Here is a 22,500-nt window from a genome sequence, read left to right as displayed (position 1 = left end):
GAAAAAGTCGGTAATTCCCAGGCAAAACCTCTATCAATAACAAAATTTCCCAGCCAGCTCATCGAAACACCTGTATTTTTGCCAGCCAGCAAGATTCCTCTGGGGAACAGATAATGTGAGGAACAGATTCGTTGGGTGCCCCTGGTAACAAGGCAGTTTTGACTTACTCATTTTTCCCATTTTCAAGTGAGGGAATATGAACATCGATAAGTGAGGTTAATTAAGTATGGCATCATTTCCACTGCGACAGAAAAGCGCGGTTCCATGACCATTTGAAAACGAGCGCAACCTCGCCTGCTTTGACTCTTCATAAGTAACCAAATCCAGTTTTGTTTGTCGAGGGTTATGAGTGTTTTTTTTCGACAGTGCACTGGCGCACATTGTTGACTACATCGAAAAGGCGAACTTGAAACTAAACGATCACGGCACCACAATTACTACAAGCTTACGTTTTGAGATCGTGAAGAAGTTGTTGTTGTAACGTCTATACGGCTACTTAACAAAGAAAATCGGAAGAAAAATGAAAGTCATTCCAGATGTTGTGGTAAGACGCGAGTTTAAATTGACCTTTTTACGATGACTGTATGCCTGTTGCTCAATTAACCCATTTTACGCAGATATATAGGGTTTTCCTTGATCATTCTGGATCAGGGCAAAATTTCTTTCAGAGAGGTAAACTACAGTCAATTACAAATAATGAACGACAACAGTCACTCATTTTCTCCTGTCCTCCATCCCATAGAAGTATTCCTTTTGCTTATTATGCCTCGGAATCTGAATCAAATCATATACTATCGCCATGCTCTGCAAAGTAAGAAAGGGTTTGAAAGGAAACGGATAGCTTCAGGGGTGAATCTCAAAGTTCCTTGGCAACGCGAACTGTTCAACATGAACGCGATGACGTTAATGCAAATTAACTTAAGCTTTGATTTGGGTGCCTTTTCTCATCATTTTGCCATTTTATTACATAAGAAATCCTATAACTCAGATAATTATTCTTTTTTTTGTATAAGGTACACGCAATTTATATTTACTGTATTCTGGTAAATACAGAAACTGCATCAAAGCATGTAGTACAACCAAGAAAATGCGGATATTACACCAAAGACGTATACCAACACCTACACATTAAACATGCTTTTCCGCAGTTTTCTCATTGAAGCCTGTTTTCGTGAAAAGACCCGGGATTCGGTTGCCACAAATTCCTCTTCATCTTCATAAGATAGATCTTCCAAGCCATGAATTTTGCAAGAAGGTTGTTGTTTTCTAGTCTTAAAAAGAAGTTCATTAGCGGTTCATAATTTCAGGAATGCATATTTCAGATAAGCTCGAAACGTTTTCCGGACTTACAACTCTGTGAATTCGTTAAAGCGCATGTACACTGTTTTATTCTTTGACCAGAGAGAGAGAGAGAGAGAGAGAGAGAGAGAGAGAGAGAGAGAGAGAGAGAGAGAGAGAGAGAGAGAGAGAGAGAGAGAGAGAGAGAGAGAGACAGAGAGACAGAGAGACAGAGAGAGAGAATTCACTCGTTTATAGTACGGAAAGTAACTTAGAATCCATAAGAAATCCATAAGGAAGGTTTTACAGCAAAAGCCAGTTCTCTGCTTTGGGGGCAAATTCTCATGCCACAATAACAGCGAAACCATGTCGTAAACTACGCGAACATCTCATAAGAACAGCTAGTCTTTCTACATATTTTAAAAAGAAGAAAGATAAATAACATAGCTAACTGACAACAAATTTTCAGTAAGTGTTGAAGAAGTTGACTACCAACAGAGTTATTTTCACAGAGTTATGACATTTGGAAGCCAAAATCCTGAATTCAAGATTTTGGAAGGCTTAAATCCTGAATTCAGAAATACAGAAATACAATAAGTATCCTAAACATGCATAAAAGCTAACCTTAGGCCTAAACAAAAGTTTCTAGGCCTAAGGTAAGTTTTTATAAACGCGTTGGCTTCCAAAATCTTGAATTCAGGATTTTGGAAACTACGACATAAGTCTATGAAAATAACTCTAAGAATAGCCGTCCCCGTATTGAAAGGTCGTCCTTTGAAAATTCAGATGGAGTTCGGCTATCCATTTGGTAACGCAGTATTACTGGAAACTAGTTTTAATCTCATTTCCAGCTCCGCGCGTACTTCTTCGAAATTCTAAGAATTCAAAGTAGGACCGATTAGATACGAGGCTCTAGGGCTGTTTTTTCACGCGGACGAGAGTGTAATAAGGATGTCAAGAAATGATGAAGGTTACCCCAACGACAACGCCAGAATTCAATACAGAGCCATTTATGCGGGGGAAATTAGGACGCGTCTTAGCTAAGACGCGTCTTAAATAGAAACGCGAACTGACTTTATACGTTCGCGTCCTACATAAGACGCGAACATCTCGTATAAATCTAGTACGCCCTCAAAGAATAATTATAACTGTTAATTCACAGTTACCACCTTTGTACTTTTCATCCGCAAAGTTGCGAATTGAAAACTTTTTTAATCAACAACCTGTTCCAGTCTGACCTTGTAGCACAGTCGGTAGAGCATCGGTGATCTAACCCGAAGGTCGTGGGTTCAATTCCCACCCTCTGTCCTTGTGTGGGCCCATTTCCATTAGTAGGGCTAACGCTCACGTGGTTCGTATGGGGTAGAAACTTAGCACTTCATATTACACTCTAATCGGTTAAGTCCTTTTCATTCAGTTGAATTAAAACAAAAAATTACTTATCACGCAGTTATAAAGTTGTTCCGCGACTGCCAGTTCCCGGCAAAGGATGAAGAACTCTCTCTCCTCCTCCACCGAAGTCCAAGTGTTTCTCTGTTTTGTTGAAGTTTTTGAGCCTGATTGGGAATCCATTTTGTTATCCTGGGTGACTCTAGCCTCCTTCGCAACCGTTTTTAGGCTCGGTACGTCCCTCTCCTCAACAAAATGACGATGTTGCTGTTGTCTTAAGCTGTTGTCGTCACCCGTCTGACAGGCATGCGCACTTATACTAGTTCACGTCTTATTTAGGACGCGAAACCGTTTATATTTAAGACGCGGACAAAATAAGAACAGCTGAAAATTCTGATAAATCATAAAGACTGTTTCCCTCGGGATCATATATTAAGTGTATAAGATACCACGATAGCTAAACCAATCAAAACTCTAGAGTTGCATTACCCTACGATCTAGTTTTTAATAATAATTGATATGATCCGTAGATAAAACCTTATCTTTACTTTAGGGTACGATCGAGGAAACCCGCGAACTATTGACTTGATTTGCTTTTTATTCCAGCTTACTGCTTTATTCTTCCAATTATTTTCAGTCCCAAAGCATATCTCTCCAGCAGGTTAGTGCTTATTTTATCTTTACATTTTACTTCGTCGCCTACGGAAAGTCTTGAAGCTCTTCCTACAACCCACTAACCAATGCTGCTTAACGCCTATTGGCCATTGTGTTTGAATTTATACAGAATTGCTACAGATTATAACAAGACTGGTTTTCATGCTACATATAAGCAAGAGGTCTCCAATGACTAGTTACTCACAACAGCAGCTACTTATAATAAGGTGACAAGACCGCCAAAAAAACCATACGTCGTGATTATGAACTGAACTACCGCTCTAGAAAAGTTATCCATCTGCTGCCCAGTATATTTTAATGACTATACAGTTTTCTGGAAGAAGTAACTTGCAAACTTGAGAGGGCTATTACACTGTATTTTAAGATTTTCGGGGAAATCTTTCGTTAATCAAGAGCTTTGAACGCGAGAACATAAGTATAGATTCCCCATTAAATCATCATGAAAACTGAACCAAGATTACCAAAATGCAATCCGTTTCCGCGCTGAGTAATAACCTATTTCGTTACTTCATGATCTCAATGGTTTTGTTGTATTTCTTTGTATGTAATTGTTCCACAGCTTATAAAACCTTAGCAGAAACCGGCCCTCTGCAGTCGTCCTTTGCAAATAAGTTTTGTCCCCTAAGGTTTATATGGTACTCAAGATTCAAGTTTATATGTTGACCTACTACTATACACTACATATTAAGATACTTTGTAAACTTACTCTAACTCATGAAACCAATCAGCAGTTCGTGTCAATAACTGTGAACAGAACTGAACGCAATACGTAGTTAAACCCAGTTTATAGGGAGAAAAATTGTCCCGGGTAGAAGGGTCACTGGCATATCCGAGCTACACTGGGCGAGCCAAATTTCCTACATTAGGGAGCTTAAGATCTACGACGACGACGTCGTCGAAAACGCCAGAAAACAATGATATCATTGGTTAACAGAGCATAAATAATCGTGCTGCACGTGCGGTACGGATTTTAGCTCATATTTTTGCGGTTCTCTGCGTGACGACGACGTGAGATCACTATATTTTAGGTTTTGACGACAACGTTAGCATGCAACAGAGAATCTTTCATTCTCTATTTTCAGTCTGAAACCGCTCGTACCAATTTATTTTTAGGATACTTCGCCCACATTGTACGACGTGAACGAGATGGAATAATCACAAAAGACTTTTACTACAGCAAAGTCTATTTTGAGGTGACGTTTTCGTCGACGTCGCCGTCGTAGATCTTAAGCTCCCTATTTCCTTTTAATAACGCGGCTAATCGTTTACGTGGGAAAAAAATAGTTAGCTCAGCTAGAAGGGTGACCCGCCTAGCCGGATCACCCTTTTCGACGGGCCTACTTTTTTCCATGTAACACTTTGGCTCGGCTAAACGGGTCAACTAGGTCAAAGCAAGATGATGGGAGCACGGGTGAACGCTGTCTTCCCAGTCTCCTAATGATCAAAACTGACTCGGACAAAAGGGTCAATGCTTTTCTCATATAGACGCTCGGTAAAGTTGACGCGATTGGGAGGGTGACCCTCTTACTCGAGACAACTTTTCTCCATATAAACAGAGCCTAAGTGGAATTCACTGAAAACAAGTCTCAGAATCTGGAAATGGAAGAATAACGATCGAAGCTACGTAAATATCATCTTGCATTTCAGAAGTCATACTAAATCGCATGCAATCTGAATATGGAATATGACTCTACAATGGCTTGCCTTCATTTTACATACTGCACTTGACTAATATTTTTGAAAATAATCTTTTGATTTAGAAGCTTTGCCAGTTCCATTGGCTGAACTTAGCCACATTTACGCAAGCGAGGCTGTTGAAGTCCGTGCTGCTGGTAGTGGTCAAGGGGTAGAAATTACCGGAAGTGGGTTTGAAGGAAGTGTTCTCGTGTCTGCCAGCGGTCATGGCAGTGGCAGTGGGGAGATTGTAGGAGAAAGCAATTTACGGATCAACAGTGGAGAAAGAAGTGGAACTGAAGCAGAGACCGCAAACGGAGAATCTCCAGAGGAGAACGGTGATGGAGGCGGAGAAGCTAGCGGAGGTGAAGAAGAGAGTGGAAGTACAATTAGCGGAGAGGGAGAGGAAGCTGCTATCGGCATGAACTCTGGTGAAGAAGGTGGCAATGTTGACGAAAATGGCCAAGAACACAACGGTAGTGGCGTGGTGGTCGGAGAGGGAGAGATGTTGTCTGGCGAAGGGAGTGGAACAGACAATTGTTCACAAGAAAATGGAGAAGGGAGTACTAGTGACATCAACGCTGGCGAAGAAAGTGGTACTGTTATCAAAAATTGCCAAGAGCTTAATGCCAGTGGCAAGGGAGACTTGTCTGGCGAAGGGAGTGAAATGGAAGGTAGTTCGCAAGGCGGAGAGCGAGAAGGAAGTGCAGTCAGCATCTCCTCTGGTGAAGAAAATGGTAATGTTGAGAGCGGTTCCGGTGTCATTGCAGTGGGAAATGGCATATTTTTAGGTGGAGGTGTTCTTCGCACTTCTTCACCGATGTTCGATGAAGGACCAACTTCTGAAATACAAGAAAACAACGCGAGCATCTTACAATTACTAAAGGACTTGCAAAATTTTTTACCCGACTGATGAAAACACACCAAACGTTTTCGTGGCTCACATTAAAAATACCTTGTTTGAACGCGCTCACAAAGAATGTGAAGATTGCGAGTACTGATAAAAAGATTGATTTATGTATTGACTACTGTGATTTATTAGATTGATTTACATGTACGCTATATTTGTATTGTACGTTCGTCTCTTCGTTGTACAATGGTTACCCACTGTTAACTGACCAACAGTCGAACTTTCACATCTTTATTCTGAAAATTCTCTCAAATTTTCCGGTATCGTTTGAATCTGGGGCTAGCGCTAATTCAGTTTCGGTTTAAGTGTTCTGTGGAACAGGCAGTGTATAGCCAAGAATTTCGTACTTTGGAATTGCATGCAGATCCTTCGGACACAAATAGCAAAGATATCAATGTATGACGTCATCTTTGTGCCACCCAGAGCCTTATTCACTGCTGAAACAAAGGGTTATTTTGTTGCGTTGTTTGGCACATTTGAATAACAAAAAGATCGTTTCTAAATTGATATCTTCCTGATCATGTTGTTTGGGTTGCCTCAATCTATAATACTCATCACATTTGTTGGAACACCCATCCCCGTTTCCCCCTTCCTCCAATGTTTATTTTTACAACTACTAGCAGTCGCCCGAAAAATTCTCACACAACATTGAATTGGGGGGAGGGGGATATGGTATAAGCTACGATCTTGTAACACGATGATTCTGGACCATTCGCTAAGTGTTCCAACTAAAAACAGGGGATGTAGGATGAAGTTCCCGGTGTTGTGGCTGTCCTCTGTGAGTATATGGGTGGATGGGTATAGCAGGTCCACATCAGCTGAATACCTGCCAAAACTTCAACCTGCTCAAACAAATAAATAAATAAATAACAAATATGTCTAGTATTGTAGGTGGTCTCGAAATTCAATTCCATTCCGCATTGCAAACAGCCTGTGAGTCTGGGTTTTCAGCACCTTATGTTTGATTTGAAATATTCTGTTCGCCGCTGATTGCTGATTGCGCATTTGAGTGTATCCACATAGAAAATTACACATTCGTATTTTTCGGTTTTCACTTACAGGATCAAATACTATGCTTATTTACCAAAACAAAAAAAAAACGTTTAAATTAAAAAGTCGAATTTCCAGAGGATTCGTTAGGGACACCAACACGTGCGCCGTTTCTTTCTTTAAGGACATCGAGATGGCCGCCAATGGTGTCACGTGAAAGGAAATGCAAAGAAATACACGTAATTAGTATCACCCAACTAGTGGACTATTAGTAATAGTCCTCGAGTAGCGAAAAGCGTGACGTTTTCTTTCGTTTTATTCCCAAATAAATATCTCTTCAAGTTGCATTTGCTAACTTTGTTTGTTGCCTTTTCTGTCCGACTAGTCGGTTGATTCTAAAAAAATTAGACCCTTCGCCCGCAAGGGCCACGGGTCAATAGCTCATGAGGCGAAGCCGAAGTTCAGAAAAGAGCGTGAGATAGGTGTGGACCTCGCGTGGGCCAAGTGACAAAACGATAGGGTGGGGAGTGGAAAAAAGCGGAAAGAAAGCTCTGTACGCTCTTACCACTTCCCCCATCCCCTCCCCGCGTGTTTCGTGGCGGCGACGACAATAGACAGTGTTAGCATTGACAACGGGTACGACTACGAGAACGATATTTTACCATTGACTATAATGCGCATGCGTTTTGCTCAGGACACTTGCTCAACTCGTTCTGGCAACTCGTTCCACGACGAGATTTCCTCCAAAACTCGAAGTGCGAGGAACGAGTTTTTGAAAGGTAAAGTTTATCTTTTGTAGCGGGTTATCTCTGCCATAGGTGTATCCCATAAGCACTTAAACTCTTCATCGAAGGCCTAGGATGGTATTTTTGGGCATTTTTTTGTTTTGAATAGCACATTATTCCTCCTTCCTTTCTGTCAACATCGTGTCAAAATTTTAAACATGAGAAGCTCTCGTGAATTCGTACTCGTATGTCCTGCTTACACATTTTTTACAAGAACGACAACGAGTACGAGTGCGAGATGGACTCGTTCTCGTACTCGTACTCGTTGTCAATGCTAACACTCTCTAATAGCTACCGCCTGCAAAGTGTTGTGCGGCTTTGGACAGCCAAGCCAGGGCGCTTATACATATTTCCGCCCTGGCCAAGCAGTAGCCTGTTCCAGGCTCTCAGATAGTCGAGAAAACGAAAAGAACTGCGTGTGAAAAGCGAGTGGGGGCTTGGGTCGAGGCGAGGCGGGAAAGCCTGTAAGCATCTCTTTAAATTCTTCATTCCGCCCACTTTGCAAATAACCTTTCGCATGTCAAAATGTCAATGTCAAAGTGTTGAAAAAGGGTGGCATTGTGTGGTCCCACGCGAGTTCAAGCGCGATTCTTTTATTGTTGTTCAAAGGTGATGCGTTAATTCTCGCTTGTGCGAGTACGTTAGCCAGAATTTAAGGCACTCTTAGGAAAATAACTTTACAAGCGAAAGAAGGCATTGTCAAAGCAACCGGGAAACGAGTGTCAAGGAAATCACCGACGGGAGATTTAGCAAATTCGACCAAAAGACACGACCAGTTCGAAAGCTGCGAGTTCCCGACGCTCTGTTGACTTTTCCAAGGAAAACAGAAACCCGACCATTGAAGTTTCTGGCCTAGATGATAAGATGGTCTCATCAATAAACTTCAGCTCTGATGCATCAGGACAACCGATAATGAATGTGAAAGATTGATATTTCATGTGGATGGCTTCAATTGCATTTGCAGTATACAGAAACGTAGCCATCACCTTCGTTTCCTGAAAATCGCTTGATCTTTTAAAGCTTTAAGACATACAACGGAAATACAAGCCTGTTTACGGCTAATTTTTTTGGGTTTTTTCTTTTTGCTCTCATTTTTTCGAAGGCGATGAAGGCAGTAATTTAATTGACCCTAGCTGGTGAATTCGAATACGCAGCCAAGTATTTGTATAAGAAAGAATAACAAAATATTGTATTTTTCTCGTTCGTCAGAGTTTTCAGAGAGCGCCGTTGAATGCTAACAATTGTGGCGTGCAGGGGACATAATAGCTGTGTCAAATGCGAACTATGTATCGTACCCGGTGATGATATATATATATATTTTAAGCGGTGTGGAGAGATGTCGTATCACAACATTGAAGCGCTTTCGAAACGCGCGGCAGTAACTGAAAATTTATGCTTTTACCAAAACCAGTTGGAAGCATTGCAAACGGATCGTTTTTTCGACTTATCTAAGTTGAACAGACACAACTTTTGCTCGAATCTGAGGGCTTGTACGTTTGGGAATACTTTAAGACACTCGGCGACAGAGTTGACCTCTTTCTTTCGTGCTCCGCGCGAGAATCAAAATGGTGACGAAAGTGTTGATGTAAACTGTCAAAATTGACCAATCAGAGGGTATACCAGGAGCTGGTATACCGGAATGAAGAATTTAAAGAGATGCTTACAGGCTCTCCCGCCTCGCCTCGACCCAAGCCCCCACTCGCTTTTCACACACAGTTCTTTTCGTTTTCTCGACTATCTGAGAGCCTGGAACAGGCTAGCCAAGCAGAGGATTCGCGTCCGGGCCCATCCCAGAAGTGCTTGCGAGTATATACGCGATAAAGGACTGGGCTAAACTTGACTCTCCCGCGCGGAAATTTAAACATGGCGGATGTTGATAACTGCAGTATTCTATTTCAATTATGATGTTTTTCTTTTGTGTTTCACGATATCCTCAATGAAATTTGCTCTAAAATGAGATAACAGTGAGATTAGGGATTACATTTAACACAAAGTCGCTGAATTGGCAGTACTTCATTTGGCATCTCGTGCAGCAACATGGACGAACCATCTTCAGAAGGCCGGAAAAACCGTCATGTTCACAAGGTTAGTCGTCTCCTGAGAATAGTTTCGTTGGACTAAAATTTGCAACCCAACGCTATTTGAGGAGGTCGAAAGGTGTAGGCCTTGATCGTTTCGAATCTTTTGAAACGCCAGTCGTTTACTGTGCATGTAATGTACGAGTTAAATTATTTACAGTACGATGTTGTTAATAGTATATTTATAAGCTTAATCTAATTTTTGATGTTCTTTAAACTTGGCTTTCAAAACTTTTCAGGAACTCTAAAAGGTTCTTGTCAACATCCTAGTAATTTCCAAAATATTTTCTGATATATCGGATATCAAAATAATATGGTTGATAATAGATCCTTATTGATGTCAAAGATCGTTCAGGAATCGGTAGACTTCAAAGATCTTTATTAAGGACGGTTGTTGCATCTTCAGGGGTAATAAGCAATATCATGTGAGGTTATATATATCATAGCCAATAAACTTAATTTAGACTAAATTTCAGATTTTTCTAATGCTCTGAAAGAATTGAACGCTGTTTTATATATTTATACAAACATTGCATATTCAAATTTGCTAACCACAAAAGAAAAGAAGTCATTGTTTCAACAGCCGATAGGTTCTGGTTGGCATACATGTATTGATAACAATGGGTGATGTCACAAGAAACATCACTATAGTATTGAATATTGAAAATGCATTAAATAAAATAAAAAATGAACCCAATAACCAGATAATCTCATTAGCACCTTTGCCACACAAGGATGTATCAGTTTTGTAATGGCAAATGACTGGCTGGTTATCAAAGGTAAAATGCTTAAAATTAAAGAATTAACCCATTGACTCCTGAACTGCCTCCATTGACGAGTAATCATTTCACTCGAAGGGGTTAATGGGTTATTATAATTAACTTAAAGTTTAACAAGTTCTTTGAAGTCAATTTGTAAATAGCATGATATCAAATCGCATGAACAAATCGTAAACAGTAACTTAAGTAAAGATTCCCTTATAACCTTTCTCTTGTTGATTTGTTCGATAATTTATTTATTTCAGCCAACCTGCATAGATGATTTTGACATCATAAAGCCAATCAGTAGAGGAGCATTTGGGTGAGTCTGTAGTTTGGGTACAAGCAGTTGGCAAGAGTGTTGCTAAACTTTCTAGAACTATTACCACAACATATTAGCACAATTTAGTGATTTTTACGTTTAGCTATCAGCCTTATTACCGTACTGATCTCGCGCCACTTTAGAGCCGGCTATTAAATAATTTTACAAGTAAATTGCCTTGCCCTTTTTAGGCAAGTTTTCCTTGCTCGGAGGAGGGACAAAGATAAACAGTTTTATGCTGTCAAGGTTGTGAAAAAGACTGATGTTGTCAACAAAAACATGATTGAGCAAGGTACTTGTTATTTCTTTAATGTTCGTGACATTTCAGTAGCATTATGAACTTGAGACTTCAAACTTATTGATCAGACCCCAGTTGTTGGAAGGATGGATAATTCGCTATATATCCACTGATAGCGATTTATCCGGTGGATTAGACTTACCTGGTATCCCCTCTTTGAAATGCAGGGTCCTGGGTACAGAACTTTCATGCCTGTGAAAAGTTGCCAATTGCTTTGATTTTGTGTTTGCAGCTTGCTACTTGCATTGGCCAGCTTTTTCCTTTAAAGTCAATAGCTAACAGGGATAGTTTCTCAAGGACGTGTTGTTCTGTATTGGTGGGACAGAAAGGACAACAAGGACAGAAATTTGGAGAATCTTAAGCTGAGCTGTTGAAGGAAATTGACCACTTTATAGTGAGAGTGAATGACTTGTTCTCTCTGATGAAGGGCTAATGTTCAAAACATCAGCTTTTGTGGTCAATTTCATTTCATTAATTTATTTGATCTATGAAAGTGTCATATTCCTCATTATTGCTCAATTTGCTATGTTGCCTAAATGTTCAAATAAAGTTCCGCCTAGATTAATTGGAGATTTACATGTAATTTTTACTCCTAGTGATGCATGAATTGATGATGGTGTTCACTGAAGTTTGTTAAAATGCATACCCACCAAAAGGGACACTATATGGATGCTTGAACCTAGTTAATGATTTTTTTGTTCTGAAACATAAGCCCGCTGTCAAAGGACCGTATTTATAAGTGGCACCCAATAAATTATTCTTTTGTGTTTGTGATAATCATCCTCACTAGCCTTACTTTTGGAGCAAAAGTTGTTTTGAATTTTGTCTGTGCTAACGAGGCTGGGGAGGATGATTAGCATGAAGACAAAAGAGTGATTTCTTGGCCGCCATTTATGAAGACAGCTTGTGGCAGCAGTGAAAAACAAGTCAACTTAGTTTATAAGTTTTGGAAAGGCACAGTAACTGTGATGGCATGAAGGTTAAGTTGTAACAGGAACTGAATCATGGCTATGCATTACTTATATGGTACCATTCTGCCTTTGCTGCTGTTTTCATTTTTTTTTTTTTTTGCTTCTTTGTCAGATAACTAACTTGTGACTTTTTTGTTTAATATTTTTTTCCTGTCTCTGTCAAACCATTTTTAATTATTATTACTATTATCTCTGAATGATACTTTCTCTTGACCAGTTGTTGCAGAGCGGGATGCACTTGCAATCTCAAAAAGCCCTTTCATTGTCAATCTGTTCTACTCATTCCAATCAAAGGACAAAATATTTCTGGTTAGTTTCTCATGATTTAGACCACTGCAACTCTTTATTAGTAACTACTTCTACCTATATCTGTGGAGATATCTGTGCAATATTGTTGTTTCTATCGTACGCTGCACATTATGTGAAGGGAATGGGCACAGTAGTGTAACAGTTCTCATAACCTGCTATTGTTTGTTATAATGTAAGCAGCTTCAATTTTTTTTAAGTCTTAGGCATCAATTGTTTCAATTGTTTCTAAAGTCCTTTGTTTTTGGCTAGGGTGGCAAGCCAATCACATTATAAATACATTACGAGAGCTGGTTCATCAGCAAATGGAAAGTAAATCGTTATCTTTAAGAAAGTTACAACATTTTTTAATTTCGCCTAGTTGTTATATAGTCCTAACGGTTTTTCAAATATTTTGTAACTGACGATGTTTGTAACATCGAAACATGTCTTCGAAATTAAAAAATGTCGTAACTTTCTTAAAGATAACCAAATGGAAAGGCTGAGACTTGTTCAACAAATGACTGAGTTTACTAAAAGGAACAAACGTTATTAAATACATGTAACGTTCCCTGTTGCAGGTGATGGAGTACTTGATTGGTGGTGACTGCAAATCCTTGTTGCATAATCTGGGATACTTTGATGAGGAAATGTCAAGAGTTTATATAGCACAGGTACAGCATATAAGGTTTTGTTGGGATAATGTGAATACTGGTAATCATATTTTTTAACCTTTGATTAAAAGTTTGATATCATGACAGGTTGTCTTAGCACTGGAGTATCTTCATAACCATGGAATTATTCACAGGTATGGTCACATTAAATAATTATGAAGGATAGAGAGCTGGTTATGAATATGTGGAGTAGAAATCTTGCTGAATATTAAGACTGCCACATTAATATTTTTAAGGGTTGTATGCCTGAAGATTAACTTGTTTCCTTCTTTACAATTCGGTTACTTTAAATTATACTAATACTGTTGCTTTCCTCTGAATTGTTTCTCTTGAATACATACTGTAAATAACAAGCTTCAAACTTTTAACAACACTGTTCATGCCTAAATTTAATAGGGAACCAGTTATAATTCCTTGATTGGTTGTCTCAAAAATTATGTAATTATGTCAACCCATTCACACCACAAATGCCCTGGGACCCCCCCCCCCCCCCCCTCCCTTGACGAGTAAAATCGTCTGGCATGAGACTGAGAGTAAAATCTATTAAGTGTCGCTCTCAGGGGTCAATGGGTTAATGCGGACAGTTTTTGACTGAGTTTAATGGGTATGTAGTTTTTTGACTGAGATTAACCCAATTTCACACCTCAAAATTATGCCCTAGGATACCCCAGTAAATTCATCTGGCATTAGACAGTGCTGACTGACCTGTAATTACCAGAAGGTCATTGTATAAGTGATCAGGCATTCTTTTGTTTTGTGAGGGGTGTGAAGAAGTACTTTTACCAACAACAGGAGTAAAAGTGAAAGGACAGAGCTTTGTATAAAGCAAAGGACATGATTTCAGACTACCTTACACAACATACTATTAGGAGATAATAGGTTTTGCTTTTTTTTGTGTGGTTGAGTTAACAGATTTATAATTGAAAAATATGTATCATCCAGTGTACATTTATATTTGAAGTGCAGGCTATAAACAAACAAGAGACTTAAAGAGAGAAATGATCCTTCTACTTTTATGGGTCGCAGGACAATTTAAGCAAGATTATTGTCTCTTATAATAAAAATAATAATTACCATACAGTAAGACCAGTCTAAGTTCATCACTTGTGTTAATTGTTTGCTTGTTTTACAGTGTATTTTCATTTTCCCTGCTGGCTGTCTACCTTAATTTTCAGGACCAAAGGAAACTGCTCTTGCTTGCAACACTCAATGTGTCCTTTTGCAGAGCTATACTGAACCTGAGATTTATATTAACTACAGTGTACGCCCTTGTACGAGTGATTAAAGGCAAATAAAAAGATGGCAACAGTGGATCGTTGTCAACTGGAAAAGTAATTGACCAGAGGCAGGACCAAACATTAATAATTCAAAAGGGGGCTGTGCCAGCAGGAGGTACAAAACACAGGTCACAGGTCATTGTTTTACCAATACAGAAATTGTATCCTAGACATTCATAAAAGCTAACCTTAGGCCTAATTAGACCTAAACAAAAGTTTTTAGGCCTAAGATTAGCTTTTATGAATGTTTAGGATACTTTCTGTATTTGGTAAAACGACCTGTGACCTGTGACCTGTGTTTTGTATCTGCTGCTCTGCCAGTGACAGAATATCTAATCCTCTTTAATTAATAATCCACAGAGACATCAAACCAGACAACCTCCTTATTTCCGATGAAGGAAAGATCAAATTGACAGATTTTGGACTCTCAAGATTAACAATGGAGCGAAGTAGGGACTGCTATGATTCGTGGTTTCCCAAATAAATACATGTTAGCCAAATTTAGTGTGACAGTCATGGAAAGCAAAGAAATTGCCTAAAACATAAGTAGAAATTTTTGTTGCAATTTTCATTATGAAATTATTTCTGGCAATCTAACCACTGCTATCAAAAGTTAAGTAAGCTCATTACATTTTTATTTATATTTAATAGTTTACACCAGGTTTCTTGATTATCCTCTAGTCTTACTGATTTGTGGTTAACAAATGACTCACTTTCAGAGCCCAGCTTTATTGATGTAATGAGTACCCCATCTGTAAACAAATGTGAGAAGGCCAGCTCAAGTTTCTACAGAACTCCTGGGCAAGTGATGTCATTGACTTCAAATTTCACCTTTGTAAGTATGACTCGTCTCACATGTTAGTCATTTATCTGTCATCGATTACATGTCTAATTTATTATAGTCGTCAACTATAATTTATTATAACGTTAGTGAGAGCACTGGCCTCCTTCAATGTGGCCCAGGTTGAGTCTGTTGGTCCTCTGCTCTGCTGCAAGACGTTTTTTTCTGCATTTCCTCTATCCTCAAAAACCAATGTTTGATTTGATTTGAGTTAAATTCAATTGATCTCTGTGTACAGTATTAGTTCCCCACTGCTATAATACAAGTAATCATCATCATCATCATCATCATCATCATTATTATTATTATTATTACTATTATTATTATTATTATGTCAGCAATGCACTCCTTGGTAAATGGTAGATCAAACTTCAATACTGGTATGACGATCGGTTCCCTCCTAGCAGAGGTCTCTTTTCTTTTTGCATTTGCTGGGCTGACGAGTGCGGGGAAAGAGACCTCTTGCATGGATCGAAACTCACTTTGATCTGACCGCCGTCCACAACCTTGGACAGCACTCTTCAAACCGCATGCCCCATGATATGTTTGCTGACTAGGACTTGAGCCCGCTGTGTCCCGCACATTCCTTTACAGTACATTTACATGTAATTCCGCTGTTGTTAGCGCACACAACATGAAGTATCACGTGAGGATTTGGTCGTTAAGTAACCGCCTTGCATGTAGTACTCGTCAGCATGGGCAACGAAGGTTCAAGAAAAGAGACTTCTGCTGGGAGGGAAAACGATCAGATGTGGCTTAATTGACAAAATAATTTTCAATTGCGCTTTTTAATGTTGCAAAGGATGGTCCCCCTACGCTCTGTACTTCGCCCCCCACTCTTGGTGTGCTTTAACACCTCACACAAGGGTTGTATTCGAGACGGAACCTGATTATATGCAAAATTTAATGTTAATACGAAGGCAGCCTGGCCGTAGCCAGTATGAGGCAATCCGATTTTTTTAAATAACGCAGGATCCCAGTGCTGTGGTTAAATGCAAGCATGAAAAACACCGTAAATACCAACGAAGAGAATTTAACCATGCACATTGCCTCATTCGTAATTTTTTCTGGCTACGGTCCTGGTAGGCAGGATTTTATCCTCAGCTATTAAATAATATTTGTTGCCAGTTCTCACCACAAGTACTCACCATATACATGCTGACAAAAACAAGCTCACAAATCTTTTTTGCGGTGGTTAATTTATATTTTATCAACTCATTTGATAAAACCAAACTGTTATTTTTAGCTTAAGAACTTCACGAGTACTACAACTTGGTTTCTTAGAGCAGTTTTCAATTGACGCTCACAAATACCAATTGAAAGTAATAATTACATCGACCAATCACAGCAGGTGCAGACAGCCCAATGAACCAATCCAAATTCGTAGCAATTCCATGTAAATTGCTCTTTAAGCGCTGGAAAAATCGCGTGTGCGTTAGTGCTTTTGGTTTTCCTTCTGACTGGTTGATAAACTGGCGCGAGATTTTTAAACCAATCACTAAGCGTAGAAATCGCAATCCCGTGATTACTTTCGACAGTCAATTGAAAACTGCTCTATCTGATTAGAGCAGTTTTGAAATGAATGTCTAAAGTAATTACGTCATTGCAATTGCTACGCTTAATGATTGGTTTCAAAATCTCGCGCCAGTTTATACCCCAATGAAAAGGAAACGAACCGTGACTTGCACGCGCGATTTTTTCCGCGCTGTGAGCAAATTTTATTGAATCGCTATGAATTTGGACTGGTTCATTGTGCTGTTTGCATCTTCTGTGATTGGTATTTGTTTTACGACACTCAGTTGAAAATCACTCTACAGTTAAGGGTTTTGTGACACTGTCCATAGTCTAGTACACAAATTTGTGCAAATCATTTTATTTTTCAATCCATTTCCCAGCGGCGGATTTGGGAATGAATACGTTTGTCAACTCCCGGGAGCAGTGAGTCGACGTACCAGTTAGGGTGGGGTGGCTTTAGCACTTTTAACTATAAACTTCCCGAGTTTTACAAGTCTCACTGATGTTTGTTCCGCAGTCCCTGTCTGCAGCAAAGCCAATTAACAGGTCGCGACTGAACAACAGCTGTTTGGCATTACAACAACGCTTGAGCACAACGCCCATATCACGTGACTCTCCAGTTTGTGGCCGGCAAAGACTTCCTTGTGCGACGCCAGGTGGAACTCCTAAAGGTCCATTGAAACATGTGATCAAATGCTACCTGCTCAATGCTATCTTTGTTTGTTTCCTTGTTTTCTGGAGTAAAACCCCTAAAAGATTACAAATCGTTTTTGCTCTTAACTTCATTAAGCTTTTAAATTCACTGTTAGGAAATAAAAATCCTTTACTGTAATGTAGATGTGCCATGTAGTGACCTTAGACAGCACTATAATAAAAGATTTGCATTTGCGGCTCACAGCAAACGGTGGGCAAATGCTCGTAATGAGAAACACAAAACATTCAAATTCTTGGTTATCCAGCTTGTTTCTCCTTTTTTTAGTACTTGCCGATAGCTGAGACTTAAAACGGGCAAGAACGAGCTGGCAAATAGCAAAATTTAGCCTTAAATATGTTGTTTGACGCAAATGCAATGTGAACTGTCCGTTGAATTGCGAAAATCCACTCTTAATAAGTGAATGAAAACGACTAGTCACCGCCGTACCCCTCCTTTCTGGGCTTTGTAATATTTCAACATACTACTATTATGCAGTTTACAACCACTGATGCAGGAAACAAGAGATGTCCCCGTCCAGAATAAGGTCAGATGCTAGTATATGCAATTCCGACAGCTTCTAGCTTTTAAAAATTCAGTAATGTCATAACACGAGAAAATCAAAATCAATTCCTGTGATAATGGCTATTATCTATTGTCTAAGTAATACATATTTCATTTTTGATGATACCTTTTTGTCTTGTGTGCAGGTCTTGGCACAAAGAAGCGAACTCAATTCAACTCCAAAGTTAGCCAAAGAACGTTTGATATCAACGATCCTCCAGAAACGCCCTTTACTTCTGCGGACAAAAACGTCAGAAACAGATCCCCTGAGGAAGAGAATATATTACCAGCCTGTAAGAAACCTCGACATGCTGGCCTCACCGCCGAAATTGACGCTTTATCACTAAAAGAACTCCGAGGAAGTGCTCCGCCAAGAGAACCTCTGCGGGAAATATCTTCCTTTACTCCTCATAGGCCGACGGAAAAGCGAACAACTACGTTATCATTCAATTCAATCTCGGATGCTCCTTTGGCTAGTTCGCCTTTCAATTCGCTCAAGAGTCCTATGGAATGCGAGAGTCCCCCTATGAACGGCGACACGTCAACCAGCCCCGATGGGAAGTTCCTCACCCCTCCAAACCCCGGATCCTGTGCCTCGTTGAATCTCAAATGTGGCAGTCCGCGCAACAGAACAGGGACGATTATGGAGTATCTGAAAGAAAAGAAGCAATCAACCCCTGCAAACATGAGGAACGCTTGTAAAGAGCGAGCAGTAAGCGCCGCGACACCGTTAACACCGCTAACACGACGAGTTATTGGCCCTGAGGTACCTTTCACTTCTGGTTATGTCAGCGAGACAACGAGCGAAGAGGAAAGCGATGCTGATCGAGGATCCCCCGCAGACAAACTGAAAGACGGAACCCGCGAGTTAAACAGTCCTGTAAAAACTGAGAAATTCAATGCAAGTGGAAGTTCAGGTTTTAACGAAAGTCCCCACAATACGCTTGGTGCGCAGACGGCATCTTCGTGGTCAGGGCATTCAGATATTAATTGTACTCCCACAAAACCGATACCCCAAGCTTCTGATGAGGTTATGAAGACAGCGAGTGAAAAAAGAAGCAGCTTTTCTGAAAGGCGCGAGAGTGGGGTCGCTCTGCTTCCACCATCGCCTTTAGTAGGGGCAACGACAGTGTCACGTGATAGGTGTTTCACAATAGAATTTGAAGACCCGCCGAATGTAAGTAATGTCAATAGCACTCACGAAACCTTCAGTGATGAAAATTCCTCATATTGCGAACCCTCGCAAACTCGACCTCGAAGTTGCAGCATTGCTTTTGAGACTTCCAACCATAATATGCAAAAGTCAGAGAAAGGACATTCAAATTTAGTGCAAGAATTTTGCATGGACATTATTTCGCCATTGGTTGCAACTGAGTCGCCAATGGATGTTACCTTCAAAAGTCGTGCAAGCTCTAAGGGCACACCGGCCCAAATGGACATGTCCCAGCAATGGCATCACACCTCAGCCCCTCTTATTCGCACCCCTTTCCGCACCCCGAAGTCATGTCGTCGTGGTAAACGCCCTCAGACCTCACCTCCCAAGAATAGGATCCTGGGTACTCCAGATTATTTGGCTCCGGAAATCCTTTTGGGACACGACCACAGTGAGTATTGAAGTAAGGGACCGGAAACGCGTACTAGGATTTACACGCAATGCAAGCGTGAAACGAAACAGTAATTGCGAGATTCGAAGTATCCTTGGTCCGCGACTTTTCCGAACATGATGTTATATTTCCTCTTAAACTAAAATACCACCAAAAACAGATGCGCCCGATGATGTCTTGATTATTCTTCTTTCACATGACGAAATCTCGGCTTTCCTGCTATCGGTGATTGTGCGGAATTCAATTTTTTTTGACACGAGTGCTAATTTGTCTTTCTAGAAAGTCTCTACTTTTGCGGCTCCGTAACTTCCATGGTCATGTTTACTTGGCTTGTGTAAAGATAAAACGCAACGGGAACACGTGTCCTTTTGCAGAACAGATTTACAAATAAACTAATTTCTGCGGCTAATTTTGGGCTCCTTACATGATTCGCGAATCAAGGACCAAATTCGCGGACGAAGGGTTCGCGTTTACGTTCACCTTTTTTCGAATTACAAGTGAAATATTTCAGTTTGGAACTTGCCAATTTAACATTATTGCAAGAAACAAAAAAGCCATCTTCAGGGCAAATTTTAGTTCGTGGCGTTTTCATTTAGGTAAGATATTCAAGATTATCCTTTTTTCTCGAGGACCACGGACACCATACTGTAATGCACAAAGCTGCGATTATGCTTTAGTGCACAAGACATCCCTGGCGCACGTGCAGGTACTAGATTTACCTCCGCCAGTATGTTATTCGATCACATTGGTGTCCTGAACTAATCCTCCAGGAATTTCCCAACTGCGTTGGGTTTGCATGTTTATTGCATTGATAAAAACGCCACTGAGCAACACATAATATTTACCTCATATCTTTGGATGAATTCAACAGAACCTCAAGCTGAATGAATATTTTTTTCCCTCAGCTCCAGCTGTAGATTGGTGGTCTCTTGGTGTTTGTTTGTACGAATTCCTCACTGGAGTCCCACCGTTTAACGATGACACACCGGAGCTTGTTTTCAGTCACATTATGCAAAGAGGTAAGCTTAGATAATCCTGCAAAGCCACCACAAATCTCTGACGTTTCGTATCATGATATTTTCTCCCAAACTAGAGCGGTTTTCAGTTGAGTGTCGAAAGTAATTAGCGAATTGCTTTGGTTTAAGATTACTTCACTCAGTGATTGGCTCAAAGTTTTCGCGCCACTTTTTCAACCAATCAGAAGTAAAACCAAAACCAATTGTGACTCGCGCGTGCACATTTTCCCGCGCTTTGTGTCGGCTACGTGTAATGATTTCGAGTTTTGATTGGTTTACTGGATTGTCTCCGTCCTTTTTGATTGGTCAAAGTAATAATTACTTTGGTTTTGGTTTTACGACACTACTCAATTGAAACTCGCTGTAGAGCAATTAAATATATATATATATTTTTGTAATTTATTTAACATAAAAGAAGTTTACATTGCAGCAATTAAATATAACCACTAAAGTATCGCCAAAAAACGTGAACGCATCATTGTGCTTGCGACATTCCTTTATGATTTAATTTTTTTGCTAGAGCATGCGTAATTATCACGCGTCGCGCATGAGTCACGCAATGTCTTCTTGACAAATTTAATTCATGTCATGTCCTCTAACATGACGACAGACATTTAAATCAAAATAAGCCTATTATTACTGACCAGACTAAGTAAGGAAGACCGCGAGTAAGTCGCGATGTGTCTTGCTTTTCCTTTTAATTAAATGAGAATTTTGCGTGGCATCTTACCCGTTACTAACTACAAAATTACTTTCAGCAATCAGTTGCAATTCGCTCCATAGCTCCAAGGTCAAGGTAGCTTGAAGACTCAGAAAAAATATGTTGTTGGGTTTTGCAGAGCTGTTGTGGCCAGAGGGTGACGAAGCATTGTCTGAAATTGCTGTGGGAGCAGTTGAAAGCATCCTTATACTTCACGCAGAACACAGACCAGGAGCGTTAGGTATTGCATGTGCGCAAAGTTCTTTCTGACGAGGGATTAATGGGCCTTTTTCGATACATTAAATTTCAACTTGAAAGAGAGGTTTAGAGGACAAAGACAAAGGAAAGTGGATAATATGTAAATATTTTTCACATTCATTCCAACGTGTCTCTGTTTTTTTTTTTTTTTTTTTTTTTTTTGTCCTCACTATCAAGATGAATATTGATATTTCGAAAATGGCCTATTAGTGGAAGGAGAACTTAGAGCGGTTTTCAAATGAGTGTCGTAAAACCAAAACCAAAGTAATTACTTTGGCCAATAAAAAAAGACGGAGGCAATCCAGTAAACCGATCAAAACTCGAAGTAATTACACGTAGCCGACACAAAGCGCGGGAAAATGTGCACGCGCAAGCTACGATTGGTTTTGGTTTCACTTCTGATTGGTTCAAAAATTGGCGCGAGAACTTTCAACCAATCACTGAGTGAAGTAATGCAAAACCAAAGTAATTATCTAATTACTTTCGACGCTCAATTGAAAACCACTCTATTGTATACTCAGGATAGCATTGATATTTTAACCATCCATCTATATCAGAGGTGCTAGCGTACTTGGGGACTGAACTTTTTGCGTTTACCTCAGGGGTATACTGAGGAGGGCAAATTGTGATATTTATTGCCCGCATTTCTGGACACGTGTAATGTTAACTTGAGGGGAAGTGTTAGAGGACCCGTTTTGATGCTTGGTTGTGATTGCCGTAACTTCCAATCCTGGACAGATCTGACGGTCCAGGGCGCATCTATATAATGACCATGCAAACAGACTTAATTTGTTCCTTTCGATTTTTCCAGAAATTCAAAGGCTTCCATTCTTTTTGAGTCTGGATTGGTCGTCTCTTCATAACCATCCACCACCGTTTGTTCCTCGCCCAGATGATATAACAGATACTACTTACTTTGATGGTAAGTTTTTCTATCAGAAATGGAC

At 39.9% G+C, this 22,500-nt stretch overlaps 2 protein-coding genes across 2 annotated transcripts in view; both read left to right on the top strand.

The window, feature by feature from the left end:
* The window catches only part of LOC137980125 (protein rtoA-like), a 6,442-nt gene extending 407 nt beyond the window's left edge, over nucleotides 1-6,035 (top strand). Inside the window, exons 1-3 of the mRNA XM_068827490.1 lie at nucleotides 1-544; nucleotides 3,274-3,328; nucleotides 5,103-6,035. The exon at nucleotides 1-544 is cut by the window's left edge and continues 407 nt beyond it. Of these exons, the coding sequence (XP_068683591.1) occupies nucleotides 521-544; nucleotides 3,274-3,328; nucleotides 5,103-5,929 (906 nt within the window). The 5' untranslated portion in view covers nucleotides 1-520 and the 3' untranslated portion in view covers nucleotides 5,930-6,035. The remainder of the gene's footprint in view (nucleotides 545-3,273; nucleotides 3,329-5,102) is intronic.
* A 3,502-nt stretch (nucleotides 6,036-9,537) lies between these two features.
* Nucleotides 9,538-22,500, top strand: part of LOC137980116 (serine/threonine-protein kinase greatwall-like) — a 15,988-nt gene continuing 3,025 nt past the window's right edge. Inside the window, exons 1-13 of the mRNA XM_068827480.1 lie at nucleotides 9,538-9,786; nucleotides 10,804-10,859; nucleotides 11,051-11,151; nucleotides 12,346-12,437; nucleotides 12,995-13,087; nucleotides 13,175-13,221; nucleotides 14,725-14,813; nucleotides 15,084-15,199; nucleotides 17,238-17,391; nucleotides 18,122-19,579; nucleotides 20,485-20,598; nucleotides 21,435-21,536; nucleotides 22,365-22,475. Of these exons, the coding sequence (XP_068683581.1) occupies nucleotides 9,739-9,786; nucleotides 10,804-10,859; nucleotides 11,051-11,151; nucleotides 12,346-12,437; nucleotides 12,995-13,087; nucleotides 13,175-13,221; nucleotides 14,725-14,813; nucleotides 15,084-15,199; nucleotides 17,238-17,391; nucleotides 18,122-19,579; nucleotides 20,485-20,598; nucleotides 21,435-21,536; nucleotides 22,365-22,475 (2,581 nt within the window). The 5' untranslated portion in view covers nucleotides 9,538-9,738. The remainder of the gene's footprint in view (nucleotides 9,787-10,803; nucleotides 10,860-11,050; nucleotides 11,152-12,345; nucleotides 12,438-12,994; nucleotides 13,088-13,174; nucleotides 13,222-14,724; nucleotides 14,814-15,083; nucleotides 15,200-17,237; nucleotides 17,392-18,121; nucleotides 19,580-20,484; nucleotides 20,599-21,434; nucleotides 21,537-22,364; nucleotides 22,476-22,500) is intronic.

This window comes from Montipora foliosa, chromosome 1 (genome assembly GCF_036669935.1).
Source record: "Montipora foliosa isolate CH-2021 chromosome 1, ASM3666993v2, whole genome shotgun sequence".
Lineage (NCBI taxonomy): Eukaryota > Metazoa > Cnidaria > Anthozoa > Scleractinia > Acroporidae > Montipora > Montipora foliosa.
This window is presented reverse-complemented; position numbering and strand designations above follow the sequence as displayed.